At 39.9% G+C, this 20,553-nt stretch overlaps 1 protein-coding gene across 6 annotated transcripts in view; it reads left to right on the plus strand.

Annotated features, from left to right (window-relative positions):
• Positions 1 to 20,553, plus strand: part of hbs1l (HBS1-like translational GTPase) — a 124,529-nt gene that overhangs the window by 81,501 nt on the left and 22,475 nt on the right. For all 6 annotated transcript variants that reach the window (XM_078399746.1, XM_078399748.1, XM_078399747.1 and 3 more), the window contains 8 exons: positions 1,684 to 1,928; positions 5,592 to 5,757; positions 7,258 to 7,375; positions 8,522 to 8,668; positions 8,791 to 8,865; positions 11,090 to 11,207; positions 11,347 to 11,415; positions 19,034 to 19,138. In XM_078399746.1, the coding sequence (XP_078255872.1) occupies positions 1,684 to 1,928; positions 5,592 to 5,757; positions 7,258 to 7,375; positions 8,522 to 8,668; positions 8,791 to 8,865; positions 11,090 to 11,207; positions 11,347 to 11,415; positions 19,034 to 19,138 (1,043 nt within the window). The remainder of the gene's footprint in view (positions 1 to 1,683; positions 1,929 to 5,591; positions 5,758 to 7,257; positions 7,376 to 8,521; positions 8,669 to 8,790; positions 8,866 to 11,089; positions 11,208 to 11,346; positions 11,416 to 19,033; positions 19,139 to 20,553) is intronic.

Consider the following 20,553-nt stretch of genomic DNA (forward strand, 5'->3'; position numbering starts at 1 on the left):
GTAGGAGTGAAATTAGAGCATAATTAGGGTGGTGCGAGTCCTTGATGAAGCTGACTGTCTGTGCTGGGAAGAGTCCACCACTTTTTGTCATCTCCTTGTTTCCTGGGTGTTCAAGTTACCAAACCATGGTACAACCAGTCAATGTGCTCTCCATTGTATCCCTGTAGAAGTTCAAGAGAGTATTTATCGGCACACAAAATCTCCTTATTCAAAGGAAGTAATGGTGTTGATGGACTTTATTATTTCATCAACGTGCCGAGCCCAGGTCAGATCTTAAGAGATATGCACGACCTGGAACTTGATGTTGCTGGCATTTTAGGGACAATTTACAATTAACAGAAGTAAATTAACTTACAAACCTGTACATCTTTGGAGTGTGGGTTGGAAACCAGAGCACACGTAGAAAACCAACACGGTCACAGGGAGAACGTACAAACTCCGTACAGACAGCACCCATAGTCAGGATTGAACTCGGGTTTCTGGCACTGCAAGGCAGTAACTCTACTGCTGCGCCACTGTGCCGCTTTTTAAGCATTTAAACATTTAAGAAAAAGGTTAAAATTTGGTTTCGGTGTGTAATTAACAACTGAGGGTTTGAAAACTTTGGATAGATTTTGTATTTTGTACTAGTGGAAGTGCTTTGAGCATGCAAAATGTGAAAGTGTGAGCAAAGCATACAGTTTGGAGGCATTTTATTATTAAAAAAGGCAGGCATAATATATATAACTTTTATGATCTCTGAACATCTCAACATTATACAGCAATGAAGCACTTTTCAAGTGTTGTTTTCCATATAATGCAGGAAATACCCAGCCAACGTGATTTTCAATCATGACATAATACATTTTACATGTTTTAAGTTTCCATCAGTAAAAAGCAATTTGCTGATAACCACGTAATCTATTTCTAGATTTTGGTTCCTAAAATATTGTCCAGATTAGAGGGAAACTTAATCCACCTTCTTTGAAATAGTGTCAAAGATGAAATAGTGTCAAAGAACCTTTAGAAACAAGGACGCTGGTTTACAAAAGAAGACACAGAGTGCTAGAGTAACTCAAGTATAAGAAAATAACTGCAGATGCTGGTACAAATCGATTTATTCACAAAATGTTGGAGTAACTCAGCAGGTCAGGCAGCATCTCGGGAGAGAAGGAATGGGTGACGTTTCGGGTCGAGACCCTTCTTCAGACTGATGTCAGGGGGTGGGACAAAGTAAGGATATAGGTGGAGACAGGAAGATAGAGGGAGATCTGGGAAGGAGGAGGGGAAGGGAGGGACAGAGGAGCTATCTAAAGTTGTCAAGATGTGGTCGTAGAGTAGGAGGGCAGGAGAAATCACAGAGGGGGAGCAGCGAGAGAGCATGTTGCTAAACTCTCGTTGAAGAGAGGAGGAGAAAACTCAGCAGGTCCGGCAGCATCTAAGGAGAACATGGTTAAGTGACGTTTTGGAACGGGGCCCTTCTTCAGTCTTGGAGATATTATTGAATGTAATTAATGTGAATTTTGTTTACTATCACAGGTTAGGTTGGACTGGCTTTCCACTCCTTAATGTGCAATAGGCTTTAATGTATTCTAGAACTAGAAGTATGAGTGTATTTGGAAGTATAAGACAATAACTGCAGATGCTGGTACAAATTTATTTGGAAGTGTGTTGTACTAATGCTGTTTACTTCATTGGTTGCAGAGCAAACACTGATGAGAATGACCATCTCCGAAAGGGTGCAGTGCCTGATGAAGTTTTTCCATCTGTAATGCCGGAGGCTTCGTCTAAGCCAGATTCTGCAAGTCCTGGTCCCTCTTTAACTGAAGAAGCAACAGCAGTTCAGACTCCAAGTAAAGTCTCTTCCAAGACGAGACAGCAGCTTGATGTGAAAGTAGAGCTGGAGAAAAGGCAAGGGGGAAAACAGCTGCTGAATCTTGTTGTCATTGGTAAGGAATCGGACATGCAGTTAAGTGCTGGAATAATTGTTGGAATCTTTATTACAAATGAGAATGCACTTATCAATAATTAGGTAAAAGGTTATTGTATTTAGCTTTGGATACAGTTGGAGTGTTGAAGTTTGTTTCTTGAATTCCAAAAACAAATTAGAATATTTAAGATTACAGTGAGGCTGGAGGCAATTTGGTCTATTAAGCCTGTACCAGCTCCTTGCCTCATATTCTGCTTGGGCAGCTTTTTACTCAACGTTGAATTCTCCAATTTTAGATAACAAACTAACCTCCCCTTCCACCATCCCCTTCCACCTCCATCCTTTCAACTGACTTCACATTTTGCATCGTTTCTCTCCTTATCTCGTTCTCTCGCAGCCTCTTGTCATCTTCCCATTTCTGACCTTTGTCCACCCATCAACCAATCAAACCGAGGCGGCACGGTGGCGCAGCGGTAGAGTTGCTGCCTTACAGCGAATGCAGCGCCGGAGACTCAGGTTCGATCCTGACTACGGGTGCTGTACTGTACGGAGTTTGTACGTTCTCCCCGTGACCTGCGCGGGTTTTCTCCGAGATCTTCGGTTTCCTCCCACACTCCAAAGACGTACAGGTATGTAGGTTAATTGGCTGGGCAAATGTAAAAATTGTCCCTAGTGAGTGTAGGATAGTGTTTATGTGCGGGGATCGCTGGGCGGCACGGACCCGGTGGGCCGAAGGGCCTGTTTCCGCGCTGTATCTCTAAATCTAAATCTAAACCTCCCCCTCACTCACATCCACTTCTTATTTGCCACATTTTGTCCATCCCACGCCTCTATTCCAACTTTCTCCCTTCAATCAGTCTGAAGGAGTCTCCCGACCAGAATGTCACCTATGTTCTCCAGCTTGACCCGCTCAGTTGCTCCAGCAACGTGTGCCTTTCTGTCACTTTTGTTCTGCTGCTCTGAAGTTATGCAAGATATTTTCTCTCAAATGCCGAAGCTTATTCTTTCTGTCAAGATGTCTCACTTCCAAATTCTCTGTATTACTTAGTTTTTGGTGTTTGTCTGCCCCTTCTATGAGCCTGTCCATGCTCGGCACGGTGGTGCAGCGGTAGAGTTGCTGCTTTACAACGCTTGCAGTGCCGGAGACCCGGGTTCGATCCCAACTACGGGCGCTGTCTGTATGGAATTTGTATGTTCTCCCCATGATCGCGTGTGGTTTCTCCGAGATCTTTGGTTTCCTCCCACACTCCAGAGACGCATAAGTTTGTAGGTTAATTGGCTTGGTGTAAGTGTAAATTGTCCCTAGTGTATGTAGGGTAGTTTTTATGTGCGGGGATCGCTGGTCGGTGTGGACTCGGTAGGCCGAAGGGCCTGTGTCCGACCTGTATCTCGAAACTAAACTAAACATGCCCTCAATGCTATTGCTGCTACCACGATACTATTCAAGCATTAATGTACAGACAAAGAACACAGAGCATTCCCTTTTGAATGCAAATTTGATTCAATATATGTCACTCTTGGCTGCATCAGCAGTAATTTGGGAGTTCAATGTGCTAACTCCACAAGCCACATCATACTGTGGTGTCATCACAGGCTCGCCAAGATGCAGTCCTTGAGTAACTTTTCTGCCCGGTCAGTGAGATTTGGGTTTTTTCTTTGGAATATGGGTTTGATTTTTTAAAATCTCTTGCATGTCTTCCAGACAGTGGGGACCATAAGATCTATATCATCAAACACAGTCACTCTGGAGTATGGCTCGCATAGATAACAGTCTATGCGCAGTGAGCCATGGTGACAAGCTGTTAAACAGTCAGACTGAAAATACTGACATGTAATTGTTAATTTAGGAAGTACCATTCCTCCAACTAACACTATTGCAATTAGCTTGAATTGGGTCTGTCATATCTTGATGCCTATGAATTGCCTAGAAACCTCGATTTCCACAGATTATTGCCGCAGCATTAGGAAACTCTTTCTATGTCATTCCATTTCTCCTTTGTTTTGTTGAGAGCTGTCAGTAATAGCAATAAAGAGGATGTTTTTTTTGCAAATAAACAAATTAGCAGGGGGAAAAGATTCAGCAGAATTTTCATGCACTTGGCACATTCCGTGCATGGATTGCATTCAGTCAATTTTACAGACATGTCCATGTAGAAAGTTACATCTGTTACTTAAATAGTAATTTGCTTTTGCTAGTAATGGAAACACTGATTCAAATGAAACTTATGGTTTCAGGTACTATTTTTGTGTGTCTTCCTTTCACATTTACATTTAAGATAAATATCCCTGTGTACAACACATCACAGTTTGTAGTGGTTGTGTTTCTAGTAAATGTCTATTGCTCACTCATTTAATCTTTTATCGAAGCAGAGATTTGTATTTACTAACTTTGAAGAAAGCTTCAAGGATAATATTATGCAATCAAATTTGATACTGAAATGATTTATTTTGTTTAGCTTCGTTTACTCTCCGATAGGATAGATGGCATTCCGTAGATTTCAGCCCTCTACATGTAACTATTTTACTGAGAGAAATAAAACCAAGCTCCCCTTCTGAAAATGTTGGCATTGCAAATTGACAATACAGTCATACAACACGGAAACAGGCCCTTTGAACCAACCTGTCCATGCTGACCAAGATGTCCCATCTGATTACTCCTATTAGCCCACATTGGACCCATATCCCTCTAAACCTCCCCTATCCAGGTACCTGTGCATGCAGCTTTTAAATGCTGTTACATTACCTGTCTCAGCTACCTCCTCTGGCAGCTCGTTCCATGTACCGACCACCCACTGAGTGAAAGGTTTGCTCTTCAGGTTACTGTTAAATCTTGCTCCTCTCACCTTAAGCCTATGTCTTCAGGTTTTTGATTCCCCTACCCTGCGTGAAAGATTCATTCACCTTATCCATACCCCTGATGATTTTATACACCTATATAAGATAACCCCTCAGCCTCCTGCATTTCAAGGAATAGTTCTAGCCTGCTGAACCGCTCCTGAAAGCTCAGCTCCTCGAGTCGTGGAGACTTCTTCGTAAATCTCATCTGCACTTTTTCCAGCTCAATGACATCTTTCTTATAACAGGGTAGAACCTAAACTGAAGCTCCAAAGCAGTACTCTAAATGTAGCTTCACCAATGTTGTTTACAACCGTAAAATAACGTCCCAACTCCCTCTCTGAGAGATATTGTAGAGCAATATTAATAACATCAAATGATGTGGGTTAAATCATATGGATAATAAAATTTAGGTTTGAACACAAATATATGGTGCAGTAACCGGACTGATCTAGTATGAATGAGTGCATGACAATTGGTACATGACTAGTTAAGGAGAAGAAAAGAATGGATGTTTACTGCCGGACCCTGACGTGAGAGGACGCTGGCGCTGTTTGTTCGCCGCTTCTCCGTCAGGATAGTTTGTCTGTTTGTTTTTATGTTATGACTGTTTTTGTAAAGCGCTTTGAGCACCTGGTAAAGCGCTATATAAAATAAATGCTTATTATTATTATATATATTATTATTCTTATCAGCTAAATTTGAAACCTACAAATTGCTCCATTTTTCATTTTCATATAATTTGGAAAATGTGAGTACAATTAGTTGCTTTTAGCAATGCCAAACATTTGAATAATTGAAAATAAAAACAATTTATTAATTCAAGCATAAATGTTTTCCATCCTAGGTCATGTAGATGCTGGCAAAAGTACTTTAATGGGGCATGTACTCTATCTTCTGGGAAATGTAAACAAACGTGTCATGCACAAATATGAACAAGAATCAAAAAAAGCAGGCAAAGCCTCATTTGCCTTTGCTTGGGTTCTGGACGAGACAGGCGAAGAAAGGGAAAGGTAATTTTTTCTCATTTATATGCATGGACAAAAAAAACAACTTTTATAAAATATGCATTTTTCAGACCACTGTATTAACTATGCAGTTTCAAAGACAATTTGGTTGCAATTAACAAACCTTTGCTGTTTTCTCATCTGTAACCATCACCATTTTCATTATTTAGTCTCTCTTGGTCTCCCCCATCAGAGATATTCTCTTTGTTCTTATCACTCCTTCCCCTTTTGTCCAACTGAAAACATTTTACAATTCTGATGCAAGGTCATCAACCTGAGATGTCAACTGCTTCTGTTTCCATGGATGTTCCCTTACCAGCATTTTTGTTTTGTATTTCTCACAGAATAAAACAGGATGAATACTATGACATTGTAGGTCTTGCATGATATTTTCTGACCAACTTATTTTCAGGATATGTGAAGTGTTTTAAGTCTTATTAGTGTTATAAACATAAAATCTTGATATAATCTCAGTTGTTCTTAAAATATTGAACGTAGTTTTTTTAGGCTCTACTAATTAATACACCTGAAGCAATTAGAACAAAATAAGATTCAGTTTGAACCGGCAAAATGGGTGGCGCAGAGCATTGGCACAGATCATGAATTCAGACTGTCCCCTGATTTGCTTAGCAGCTAATTCCAGTTGTTTAATAGTTGCAGATTCCCATAACCTGCAATAATTCCATTCAAAAGGGCACAAAGTAAATTAGACCAGGGTATGCCTAAATTGAATATGTAGGAAGGAACTGCAGATCCTGGCTAACACCAAGGATAAATGCAAAATGCTGGAGTAACTCAGCGGGTCTGGCAACATCTCTGAGGGAAAGGAATAGGTGATGTTTCGGGTTGAGATGAAGTTTGAAAAAGAGTCTCAACCCAAAACATCACCTATTCCTTTTTTCCAGGGATGCTGACCCGTTGAGTTACTGTAGCATTTTGTGTCTATCCTTAGGTCCAAATTGAAATCTGGAAGCAAGGTACCCAAATGAGCATGAGTTTGTAAATATTGGTAAAAATGTTCGGTCAGTTTTTTTAAAGAATTTACACATAGCTTAAGACATTTGCTTTACCATATTAAAAATAGGCATTGAATGGAGAATTTTCTCTTGTTCCCATCAATTTCAGCAAGGACATTTGACTCAGCTGAAGAGTCGGAACCAATCGCCTTTCAGTAATATCAGTCTCATTCCTCGGGGCATGAATCCGCAATACAATACAGGTGCTAATCAGTGACAAATTCACAATCTTAATCAGAGAAGTCGCAGTGCAACCTGTGCTGAAATACAAACTGGTGCAGTTGTGGGTTATGTTCTGGGGTTGTAGTTGAGACCAGTTATGACACCTGCAAGTACTTACTATTTGTACAAGAATACGATGCCATCCTCCCCATACACCTTGCACCATAGCACGAGATAAAACTTGTACATCAAGTGATGCATTGTACAGCATTTCAATGTTATGTTCACACAAAAGATTGTTTTTAAATGACATTTTTGTTACTTTTAGAGGTGTAACAATGGATGTAGGAATGACAAAGTTTGAAACGAAGACGAAAGTGATCACATTAATGGATGCACCAGGTCACAAAGACTTCATTCCAAATATGATTACAGGTGCTGCACAGGTAAGCAAAAGTATCTGGTCATACTTTTAGCATGCTGCCATCCATTAAGTTTATATTAAAACTTGCACCGATTTTAAAAAGTTTATATTTGATTTAACCCTTTAAAATCCCAGATTGTTTTTACTAAAACTCTTAACTATTTCTAAAATGTTTGCCCATGCTGGCAACTGAAATGGAATTTATCTATTTTTTTGATCCAATGATTCCTTGTGCTGCTCTGGGGTTTTTTTGCCAAATTAATTCCATGTGATCACAGATTTCTGTCTGTTACGCTGCAATGTTTGGACCAATGATCAAAAGTGGTCATGTTACTCTCTCCTATGAGGCAGAGATAGGGTAAACAATCAGACCCTTTATCCCAAGGGTGAAAATGTTCCATACTAGAGGCCTTAGCTATTAGATGAGATGGGTCATAACTGTGCCAGCTTACAGACCTGCTGCTTTGACGAAACCTCGCTTTTCTGGGCTTACTTCCATGACTACTTGTAGCATGTTCTGTTTGATGAACTCTCCCTCTGAGGAGAGTTTGTTCTGCACTACTATTAGCTGAGATACTGAGTAGTTAATTAATCGGGAGGGTGGACTCTTATAAGTAAATTGGACTGGACCGAAAACACCAATGCGCTATACAAAAAGGGCCAGAGCAGACTTTATCTGCTGAGGAGACTCTGGTCCTTTGGAGTGCAGGGGGGCACTCCTAAGGACCTTCTACAACATCAGCCATTTTCTATGGATCGAAGCCCCTGCGTCGGGGCGGTGGAAGCTCTTGCGGCTTGGAGTTCCCTAAGTCGATCTCTAACCAGAGACCGCGAGCTCCGCGATTTTAAAGTCCGCTGGCACAGGAGCTCCAAAGACAATCCCTGACAGGGATAGCAAGCTCCGTGATGTTAAGTATGCAGGCTCACGCGGTGGAGCCCTCGGTCTCCAGCAAAGGCTGCCAACTCTTCGATGTTAGGCCGCAATGCGGACAGAGATACGATACGGAAAAAAATCGCATCTCCGTCGAGGTAAGAGATTAGAAAAAGTTTTCCCCAACTTAAATGTTGTTTTTGAAAAATATACATTTAGCTGTTAAGATTGTAAATTACATTATCTTGTGAATTTTGCAGAGACTTGGTAATTCCTTTTTTGTCTCCTTTTTTCTAGGCTGATGTTGCAATCCTAGTGGTGGATGCAAGCCGTGGAGAATTTGAGGCTGGATTTGAGGCTGGTGGGCAGACAAGAGAACATGCGTTGCTAGTTCGTTCTCTTGGTATTACACAGTTGGCTGTTGCTGTTAATAAAATGGATCAGGTAACTTTAATGAGTCGACGTCTAGCACATTATCTCGGTTCGGTTTTTACCACAGTTTCCTGTATCTCATGAGAAAATGGTTAAGTCGCACAACTGTGACAATCTTTGGTTGATTTTTGCAGGTGAATTGGCAACCTGAAAGATTTAAAGAGATTTCTAACAAACTTGGGCAATTTTTGAAGCAAGCAGGTTTCAAAGTAAGTAATAAGATTGCCATATTTATTTATTTTTTCTCGCTCATACTAGGAAGTAATTTGCTAGATATAGCACTGAAAAAATGCATGATTATTATACTGCAAAATTCTCTCTTTTAATTTTTTGCCAAAACTAATGAAAGCATTTAGCTTCAGAGAAACCGAGAAAATGGAAGGAATGCACAATATTAAAAATCCAGGCAAAGCTAAAATAATATTCAATATTTTCCATATAATCAATGGGTGGGAAGTGTGAGGCTTACTGAATATGCTGGAGGAATCAATGAAGCAAAGTCGAAGTTGCTCTCATCTGTATCAGTTTTCCTGTGGCTGATGCATCAATCACTGACAGAATGCAGTAGAGAGACAAACTGCACTGTTCTTGTGCAGACTAACTCTTTATCTTCACAATGAGGATATGAACTTCGATGTGTGTTTCTGCCACTTGTAACCTCGTGGATTAGCCTGGACCTCACAGGAACTATTACACCAGGCTATCAAGCCTAACTCAAAGAGCAATGTGGTAGTGCCCGCCAAGATCAGCATCCGGCATAGATGTAATAAGTTGCCATATTGGTGAAGCTACAACACAGAACTACATTCATGATGCAAGAGGAATTGAGGCAAAAACTATAGATGTTGGGAACCTAAAACATAAGCGGAAAATGCCAGAATCCATGAGCATGTCAGGCAGTATTTATGAAGAGAGAAGCAGAATCAACCTTCCAGATCATTGACCCTTCATCGATACTGGAATGCTCTGGGCTACGTGATGTAGGAGTAGATAAGAAGCCCTAATACGAACAGTTATAGTTAACTCTGTAAGTCATGTATGATGGGGAGCAGTTAGTGAGAGTGAACAACGTCATGAATATGCTCATGCTAAATCACGGTCACTAAACTAACTGAAAGGGTAGTTGACATGGAGGCACTCATTTAATTTAGTAGTTGGACATGCAGTTGAAGTGCCATAACCCATGGAAGTCACGGACCAAGATTTGAGAACCCTAATGAAGCCGGATAGATGTTTTGCAGCTGGTGTGGACAGGATGAGCAAATGATCTCTCTCTAAGGCTTATGTTTTTATGATACTTAGGTTCTCCCTAACCTCCTCCTTCTTCTTATCAAGTCCATATCACAAGATTAGAAATTGTTCAGCCAGAGATGAACACACTTCTCGGCATCTGCATACAATGGTGTCTTGCGCTTCTTGTGTGTGGTGGTGGAAAGATTGGTGGAAACAGGGCCGCGACGTGAACGCTCTTTCCTTGACTCCAGCCTCCTCCTGAGATCTCGCATTATTACAGAAGCTAGTAAACAGCCAATTCTATTTGCTCATTTTGAATCGAAAAATGGTTGGTAGTGCATGATGCAGCAGAGGCAGGGTGTCCAGATGACAGCCCACTTGCTGCAGTAAAGGCTTCTGTTCCAGAATTAGCTGCACCTTTAGCTAAGCTGAACTAATACAGTTACAACACGGGCATCTAACTGACAAAGTGGAAAATTGCGCTGATATGTCCTGCTCACAAAAGCCACGACAGATCCAATGTGGCAAATTGCCCAATCAGTCTAGTGTCAATCATCTGAAAAATGTTGTTGATAATTTTGTCAAGTGCCACTTATTCTCCTACTCCCAGTTTAGATTGTGGCAGAACCGCTCCACACCAGATCTCATCACAATCTTGGTCCAAGCATGTACACTGTCCATGCTAGTAGATGCAAAATCTAGGAACCCCTTATCTTGTAGCACCATGGATGTACCTTTACCTCAGAGACTGTAGTAACCCACCCATACTTTTAACAAGGCAATTTGGCAGTAGCTACAGTGATGTCCACTTTCCATGAAGGAATAAAGAAAGTTGCTTGGAATAATTTATTTTCTCCTCCAACTTCCTAAAACAAAAAGATATGATATTTATTTCTCCCCCTTGTTTGAATATTAGCAATTTATTTGATTAAAAACGATGATTTTTTTTAGGTGCTCAAAGAAATAAAAGAATTAGTGTTTTATAAAAATACCTGAATAGGAATAAATATTTTTGTTAATGTTTGTAGGTATTTCAGTTTTGCTCATTCCATCAGAATAGTTTTAGGTAAAACAATTGCATTAACTTGTTATTAAATCACAGTATGTTCTTTGAGTGCTAATTCTTCCACAAGTTTTTTGAAAAAGAAAGTTGGTATGTTTAACTCTAGCAATTAATGTCTGCACTTCTGTATCTATCAGGATTCTGATGTTGCTTACGTCCCTACAGCTGGACTGACTGGCGAGAATTTAACCACCAGAAGTCAAGTCCCTGGGCTCAGAACCTGGTACAATGGACCTTGCCTGTTGGAACAGATTGGTCAGTATTATGTGATACTGTGACTACATTTATTCCTACATCCTCGTTTAACTATAATAAAATTACTTTGATAATCAAGATAATTTTAGTGGAATAATTTCATTACGGCATTTAATTCACGATATTTTTTTTCTTTTAGATTGTTTTAAGTCACCTCAAAGACCGGTAGAAAAACCATTTAGATTGTGTGTGTCGGATGTTTTTAAAGGTATGTATTTACAAAATAATAGACTGTTCTTCCTGGTTATCTTTCAATCTAATACCACGTTATACAACAAATGGTATTTAATGATACAAGATCAAAAGATGTATATTTGCATGTTTCTTTGTTTTTAGGTAGTTTGATTAATAGGGGCAGGGTGATCATTCCATATTTATAGTGAGAAGTCTAGGTCTGAAAATGTTATCTTAAATTTTAGCAAAGGCAGTTGTGAAGGTATTTAGACAGAGTTGGCTAAAGTGGCACAGAGAAATAGACTCAAACCAGATTGCAGATGCAAAAATATATTTGATTAATTAAAGATATTTTAATAATTCTCAAAGAAAATGTATTTCATTGAAAAATAAAGAATAGTAGAATGGCCTTCTGAGTCTGACAATGGAAATTAAGATGATATAAAATCCATGGATATGTTAAGCATTGAAGGTGACATTAGCCCATTGAATGTAGTACTTTGCAGATTCAGTCGAATGCTACATAAAAGGTTTTCCTTATGTCACTCCAAATTATCTTTATTGAACACCTGTGATCTTTAGTTCTTGACCCTCCAGCAAAGGGAACCTCCTCCCACTGTCTATCGCCGAAGACCCTAATTTTCATTTCTCTAATTTTAGATACACCTATCAAATCTCTTAGGTAGACACAAAATGCTGTAGTAACTCAGCGGGACAGGCAGCATCTCTGGAGAGAAGGAATGGGTGACGTTTCGGGTCGAGACCCTTCTTCAGATTTCTTAGTTTAGTTTATTGTCATGTGCACCAAGGTAAAGTGAAAAGGTACAGTGAAAGTCTGAAGAAGGGTCTCGACCCGAAACGTCACCCATTCCTTCTCTCCTGAGATGCTGCCTGACCTGCTGAGTTACTCCAGCATTTTGTGAATAAATACCTTCGATTTGTACCAGCATCTGCAGTTATTGTCTTATAAAGCTTTTAAGAAGTCTCTATCTCTTTAAATCTTTATCCTCGTAATTGTAGTCCCCCTCTCCTGGAACAATCATTGAATTTTTTTTTTGATTCTTTCCAATGCTTTCATATCCTTCCTACATAGTGGCAACCAGAATTGTGCTTCAACTGTGATCAGACTGGTATTTTATGACAGTTTCATATGACTTCCCCATTTTTTAATTCTTCGCTTCTGTTGATAAAACCGAAAATTCTTAAACTGCCCTGCCACCCGAAACGTCACCCATTCCTTCTCTCCTGAGATGCTGCCTGGCATGCTGAGTAACTCTAGCAATTAATGTCTGCACTTCTGTATCTATCAGGATTCTGATGTTGCTTACGTCCCTACAGCTGGACTGACTGGCGAGAATTTAACCACCAGAAGTCAAGTCTTCTTTAAATAGCATTTTGGGAAATAAATACCTTCAATTTGTACCAGCTTCTGCAGTTATTTTCTTACACTGTCACTTTCAGTGATTTGTGCTCACATCCCCAGAGGTCACACTGCTCCTAAACTTTTTCAAGATGGATTTCCTTTTTGATTGTATGGACTCTCCTCATTCTCCTTGCTGAAATAAACCATTTCACATTTCTCCACATTATTTTTCATCTATCATGCATCTGACCCTTCCATCAGCCTGTTGATATTTTCCTGCAGTTCACATAATACTGTCAAGTCTTATAAAAAAAATCAAATTGTGGCTTGCATTAGATGTCGAGGGGCTTACAGAACAAAAAGCAATGACCCAACATCAACTATTTTATCACCTCTATTCACTTTACCAGTCCAAAGCCAATCATGCACCACAGCCTTCTTACATCTGTAAAAGTCAAATTTGGATCCTTGCTATTAATGTCTTTTTTTGCATGTGTTTCATCTTTACTGATAAGCCAGTATGTGGCACCTTGTCTAAAGCATTTTGAAAGCCCATCCATGAGCATCACATGCACTGCATTACTTCATCAATTCTGTCCGTTATCTAATTAAAATGTTGTATCGTCAGTTAGATGTGATTTGCCCTTACAAAATTATGTTATCTTTCCTTAATTTATCAATTTTCTGCCAATAATTCTTATTCCTGTCCCAGATCAATGTTTATAATAGCTATCCCAGTATGACGATTGAACTGACCAGCATGTGGTCGCAGGGTGTTTTCTTACTCTCTTTTTAAACATGGGAGTAACTTTCACTGTGCTCCTGTACTCTAGTGCACCTCTCTCAAATCCAAAGAGCATTGGAAGATTATGGTCTATGCTCTTGTGATTTCATCACAGGTTCCCCTCAAATACTAGGATGCCCCACATCTGGTAATGGCAACTTACCTACATATAAATTAAATAGCTTTTAAAAATGTTTAATATACAAAGTGTCTCAACCATTTCTTTCCTTCACTGTTATTTTTGATGCACTGCACCTTCCAAAAAGTACTCATTTAGGTTGCTGCGCTCAGCATTATGTAGTAGTTTGAGTTTTGTCGTTGATTAGCCCCATTGTTTAATGGAATACTCTTTCACTTTGCATAGAGTCATACAGCACTGAATCAAGCCCTTCAGCCCAACGTCGATGCCGACCAAGATGCCCCATCTACACCAGTCCCACCTGCCCGCGTTTGGCCCATATCCCTCTAAACATTTCCTATCCAAATGTCTTTTTAAATGTTGTTATGGAACCTGCCTCAACTATCTCCTCTGCCAGCTTGTTCCATATACCCATCACCCAAAGATGTACAAAATCTAAACCATATATGTATACGTCTACAGAACACATTAATTGCCATTCATGTTGTCAGCTAACCTTTTCCTGTGTCCTCACTTTTCTTATTTTAGTTTTCACTTCTCTTTTTATTATTTTGTAATCAGCCTGGTTCCAGATGGTATTTGCAACCTCATACATGTCACATACTGCCTTCTTGTCAAAGATTAGTGCATAGCTTTAAAGAAAATATCAAAGAGCATAGCTTTGAAGTAAGAGGGGCAAAATTTAAAGGAGTTGTGTAGGGCAAGCTTTTTACATGGAGTGTGGTGGAACGCACTCCCAGGAGATAGAGGCATATGGCAGCTTTTACATAGGCACGTGGATTTGCAGGGAATGGAGGGATATGGATTATGTGCACTCAGAGGAGATGAGTTTAATTTAGCACCATGTTCAGCATAGACATTGTGGACAAAGGGTCTGTTACAAAGCTGTACTGTTTTATGTTCTATGTTTAAAATATATATTTTTTCTTCTGTATCTCGGTTGTCATCCAAGAATGAAGACACAATTTTCTAAATGTTAGTGGTCAGTGTGAAGATTGGGGGAACTTTGGAAACCAGATGAGGGAGATTAAAAAATAAAGGAAGACCAGATTTCGAGAGCAAATGAGCAGGAAATATAAAAAAAGGCGATAAGAATTTCTACATGCATATAAAAAGGAAGAAAATGGCTTGGGTAAATACTCGTCTCCAACTAGAGAAATCAGGAAATGGCAGAACTTTAAACAAATATTTTGTATTTTCCTTCAATGAAAGAATACACTTTAACCAGTCTGATAATAGTGGAACATCTGAGGACAAACTAAAGGGGCTAAAACCTTACCAGTCCCAAATAACATGCAAACACGGGTCTTCAAAGAAATAACTGCAGAAGTTGTGTATACCTTGTCTTTTGATCTTCCTAAATTCCCTAGATTCTGCAAAGGCTTCAGTGTATTTGAAACCTACAGCTGTTTAACAAAGGCAGGAAACAAAGCAGGAAATTCTAGGCTAGTTAATCAAGCATCTGTCATTTGAAAAATGATGGAGTGCATCATGAAGGAAATAATTATGGGATATTAGGAAAACCGTAACACAATTGAGCAGAGTTAATGTTTGTCAACTTTCTGATCTGGGATGGAAAAATGAGAACTAGTGGCTGTAGTGCATTTGGATATGCAAAAACATTCATTAAGGTTTGATATAAAAGGCTGAATATGCAAGCTAAGAGTTCATGGTTATGTTCACCTGGAGAATCATGATAAATGGGGTATTTTCAGATGGACAAACTGTAGCTGGAGAGATCCACAGTGATGAATGCCCGAGTCTTATCTGTTCACGATATATATGAATGCCTTGATGAATAGACCGAGCAGCCAGATTTGCTGATATTACAATGATAAGCACAAAATACATTGTGAGAAAATCTGTGTACTATTTAAATAGGGAGAGACTATGGTATGTTGCTGTATACAAGGAATCAAAATGAGCATTAGGGAATAATGTGGCAGGTCCGTCCGCAGCAGGTCATGTCTTGCGTAACTTGATTGAGTTTTTTCAGCAGGTGATGGAGGTGGTCGAAGAGAGTAGGACAGTGGATGTTATCTACATGGATTTTAGTAAGGCATTTGGAAAAAGCCCCTCATGGTAGGCTGGTCCAGAAGCGTAAGATGCATGGGATCCATGGTGACTTAAATTAAAGGAAGTTATTTTAGGAAGGAGATGAGAAGAAATGTCCTTAGTCAGAGGGTGGTGAATTTGTGGAATTCTTTGCCATAGAAGGCTGTGGAGGCCGTCAGTGGATGAATGGCGGAGTAGACTTAATGGGCCGAATGGCCTAATTCTACTCCTAATCCTGGTGACCTTATGACTTAGTTTACCCATAAAGACTGAGGGTAGTGCTGGAAGGGTGTTAATCTGACTGGAGGTATGTGATTCTTGATGTTCTACAGGGATCTGTACTGAGATCTCTGTTGTTTGTGATTATATATCAATGACTTGGATGTAAATGTGGATGGGTTGGTTAGTAAAGTATGCAAACAACACCAACATTGGTGGAGCTATGGATAGTGATGAAGACTTTCAAAAGATGCAGCGGGATATAGAGAAGTTGCAGAAATGGGCGGAAAAATGGCAGGTGGAATTTAATCCAAGCCTGTGTGAGGCGTTACATTTTGGGAGGTTGAATGTAAGGGGAAAGTGTACAGGTAATGGCAACACATTTAACAGCACTGATGTACAGAGAGTTCTTGAGGTCCAAGTCTCAATGGCTCCTAAAAGTGGCAACACAAGTGAATAGAGTGGTAAATACGGCATATGTTGTGCTTAACTTCTTCAGCCAGGGCATTAAGAGTAAGCATCAGGATGTTCTGCTGCTTTCTAAAACGTTGGTTAGGTGATATTTGAAGTATTGTATGCGGTTCTGGTCTCCCCATTACTGGAAGAATGTGCAGGTTTTAGGGAGAGTGCAGAAGAGGTTTACCAGAATACTGAGCAAAAAACAAAATGCTGGATGAACTCAGCTTGTCAGGCAGCATCTGTAGACAACATTTTGGGTTGAGACCCTTCTTTAGACTAATGGAGTAGTGGGAGAAAGCTGGATAAGAGAGGTGAGGGGTGTGGAAAAACCTGGCAAGTGACACAGTCTGAAAAAGGGATCAAACCCAAAACGCCACCAATTCCTTTTCTCCAGAGATGCTGCTGCGTGTCCTGCTTAGTTTCTCCAGCATATTTGTGTCTGTCCTGGCGAGTAATAGGTGGATACACGTGAGGGGGGGGGGGATTGGCAGATGGATGGAGTAAATGAGAAAGGCAAGAGGCGAAAAGGAGACAAAGGTATATCAGATAAGAAAAGAAGAGGAAGAGTTAAATGTAAAGACGGAGGGATAGATATGTGTGGAAGGGGATGAGGGGAGGAGAAAGCGAGGGATAAAAGGGAAATATGGGACACCAAGATTAGAGCAAACGGGAAAGGGAACAAGGTACAAGTGTAGCGGGAGAAATGTATACGCACCGAGTAGGAGGGGGGCAGGGTAAAGAGGGAGAGTATCACTCAAAAACTGTGAACATTATTTTCATACCGATTGTAGGGTAACTAATATGTGGTTGTTCTTCCAGTTTGTGTATGATTTCACTCTGATAATGGATTAGGCTAAGGACAGAAAGGTCAGTATGAGGATTGGAAGGGCAGTTAAAATGTCAGTAACTGGAATGCTGCCTAGTTTAGAGGGTATCAGCTTGAAGAGGAGGTTGTATAAGCTTGGATTATTTTTTCTGGAGCATCGTAGGTTGAGGGGAAACCTGATAAAAGTATGTAAAATTATGAAAGGTATAGATAAGGTAGACAGAACTATTATCCCAAGGTGAAAATGTCACATAGTTGAGGGATTGCTTTAAGGTCAGATGGGGAGTGTTTCAAAAAGATGCGCGTGGCAAGTTTTTTTTACATAGAGAGTGGCAGGTTCCCGGAAAGTACTGTCAAGAATAATAGTGGAAACAGACACAATAGTGGCGTTTAAGAGGCTTTTAGATAGGTAGATGGCTGTGCAAGGAAATGGGAGGCTATGGATCACTGCAGGCAGAGGATATTAGTTTAACTTGGATGCTGAAAACAATATATTGTACAGGTTGTCTGCATCTCACTGTACTTGTGTATATGACAACAAGCCCAATGTGATGCAAGACCTCTTTCCAACTTAGTTAACATCATTCCTGGATCTGGCCTTGTACTGTTGTAACATGATATATCATATCATATCATATATATATATACAGCCGGAAACAGGCCTTTTCGGCCCTCCAAGTCCGTGCCGCCCAGCGATCCCCGTACATTAACACTATCCTACACCCACTAGGGACAATTTTTACATTTACCCAGCCAATTAACCTACATACCTGTACGTCTTTGGAGTGTGGGAGGAAACCGAAGATCTCGGAGAAAACCCACGCAGGTCACGGGGAGAACGTACAAACTCCTTACAGTGCAGCACCCGTAGTCAGGATCGAACCTGAGTCTCCGGCGCTGCATTCGCTGTAAAGCAGCAACTCTACCGCTGTGCTACCGTGCCGCCCAACTCTTTTACTCCTTTCCCTGAGAGATGAAAGCATGTGTACCAAACACCTGTTTCACCACCCTGACTACCTTTGTCACTACTTTCGGGGATCTATATACCTGCACCCCAGGTATCTGTTCTAAAACACTCTCCAGTGCCCTACTATTTGCTGTATTTACAAGTCCTACCCTGGTTTAACTTTTCAAATGACAGCACCACACGTGTCAGTTAAATTGTGAACTAATTTCCTTTTTTTTTCACACACTTTTTCTTTTCACTATCTTGTCGAAATTGTGTGTGTAATGTGTGTTGTCTAAGTCAATGTAGTTGCAATGCTGCTGCAAGCAAGATTTTCATTATAACTGTATGGCACGTTGTGCACATGACAATAAGCTTTGCTTGGGAGGAGGAACTATTTTTGGAAAGGAAGCCAAAATCCATATAATGTTGTATAACACTTGCAGGGCAGCACAGTGGCGCAGCGATAGAGTTGCTGCCTTTCAACACCAGAGACCTGGGTTCGATCCTGACCATAGGTGCTGTCTGTATGGAGTTTGCACGTTCTCCCTATGATGGTGTGGGTTTTCTCTGGATGCTCCGGTTTCCTCCCACATTCCAGAGACGGGCTGGTTTGTAGATTAATTGGCTTGTAAATTGTCCCAATAATTTAGGATAGAACTAGTGTATGGAGTAATTACTAGTCAGAATGTTCTTGGCGGGCCAAAGGGCCTGCTACTGTATCTCTAAACTAAACTCGATAAAAACACTTAAGGATGGAGAAGTTGAATGAAAAAAAACCAGATCTTATAGCATAGAGAAAGTTACTTTAAATTCTTACTGACTGTGGTTATTTATACAACGATATCTCTCATTTTACAGATCAAGGATCAGGATTCAATGTTACAGGTAAAATTGAAGCAGGATATGTTCAAACTGGAGATCGAGTTCTGGTGGTGCCTCCAAATGAAACTTGCACAGTTAAAGGTATGTGTATCTGATTTTATTTTTGTTTGGCCCCAGCGGGTTCTTTCCTGAGTAGATAACAATAGTAAGCAAAGATTTAGAATGATATATATGTGCTATAAATATATATTTGTATTGTTGTTCAGGATAATTAACAAATTATGGTATCAGTATAAATGGAACATGAATGTAGTTTTTGCTTAAAGCAAGGATGAAATAATGAATACGTGATTTCTAATTATAGTGAAACTTAATTTTACATTATATGAATACATATTTTGACAGCTGTATGATTAATCCGTATTAAAAGATCAACTTGAAACAATGGCAAAGTATCTTATTTGATCAAATTCAAGCAGGCAATTGAATTCCAAAAAGTAGGTGAATCTGCGCTTTATGATTTAGTATTCTTGTATGCTTGATGAGAAATATACATGGCTACATAGTCCAAGTAATAAGTGTGCAACGGTTTTCTTTATGCAATAAAGTATTCACAGGTGTAAAGCACTTGAAATTAATTGAGGTGAAAGGCAAATTTTTTGAATTTTTGAATTTTCAAAAGTGCAGATGGATGTATGTAATCTCTGTAAATGATTTAATTTTAACTTAAATCATAGTATTACACTTTGCTTTTCTCTTGATGGTGAACTTTTTAGCCATGGCTCACCCAAGAGAAAAGGATTTACTGCAGCTTTTCAAACAGTCCACTAATGTTTATTTTAGCACTATTATTATCTAATCTGTAATTTCCTTATAGTAGCCAATAATGTTATGGTGCTGGACGTGTCCTTGTTTGTATCTTTAGGTATGTTAAGAGAAAAAGATTAGTAAAGACAAATGTGGGCCCCTTGAAGGCAGAAACAGGTGAAATTATTATGGGTAACAAGGAAATGGCAGAAGAATTGAACAGGTACTTCGGTTCTGTCTTCACTAAGGAAGACACAATCTCCCAGATGTACTAGAGGACAGAGGATCTAGGGAGACAGAGGAACTGAAAGAAATTTGCAATAGGCGAGAAATAGTATTGGGTAGACTGATGGGACTGAAGGCTGATAAATCCCAAGGGCCTGATGGTCTGCATCCCAGGGTACTAAAGGAGATGGCTCCAGAAATCGTGGATGCATTGGTGGTCATTTTCCAATGTTCTATAGATTCAGGATCAGTTCCTGTGGATTGGAGGGTAGCTAATGTTATCCCATTTTTCAAGAAAGGAGCGAGAGAGAGAAATGGGGAATTATAGACCAGTTAGTCCGAGATGGTGGGGAAGATGCTGGAGTCATTTATTAAAGAGGTAACGGTGCATTTGGATAGCAGTAAAAGAATTGGTCCAAGTCAGCATGGATTTATGAAGGAGAAATCCTGCTTGACTAATCTTCTGCAATTTTTTGAGGATGTGACAAGTAAAATGGATGAAGGAGAGCCAGTGGATGTAGTGT

Source organism: Rhinoraja longicauda, chromosome 5 (genome assembly GCF_053455715.1).
Source record: "Rhinoraja longicauda isolate Sanriku21f chromosome 5, sRhiLon1.1, whole genome shotgun sequence".
Classification (NCBI taxonomy): Eukaryota; Metazoa; Chordata; class Chondrichthyes; order Rajiformes; family Arhynchobatidae; genus Rhinoraja; species Rhinoraja longicauda.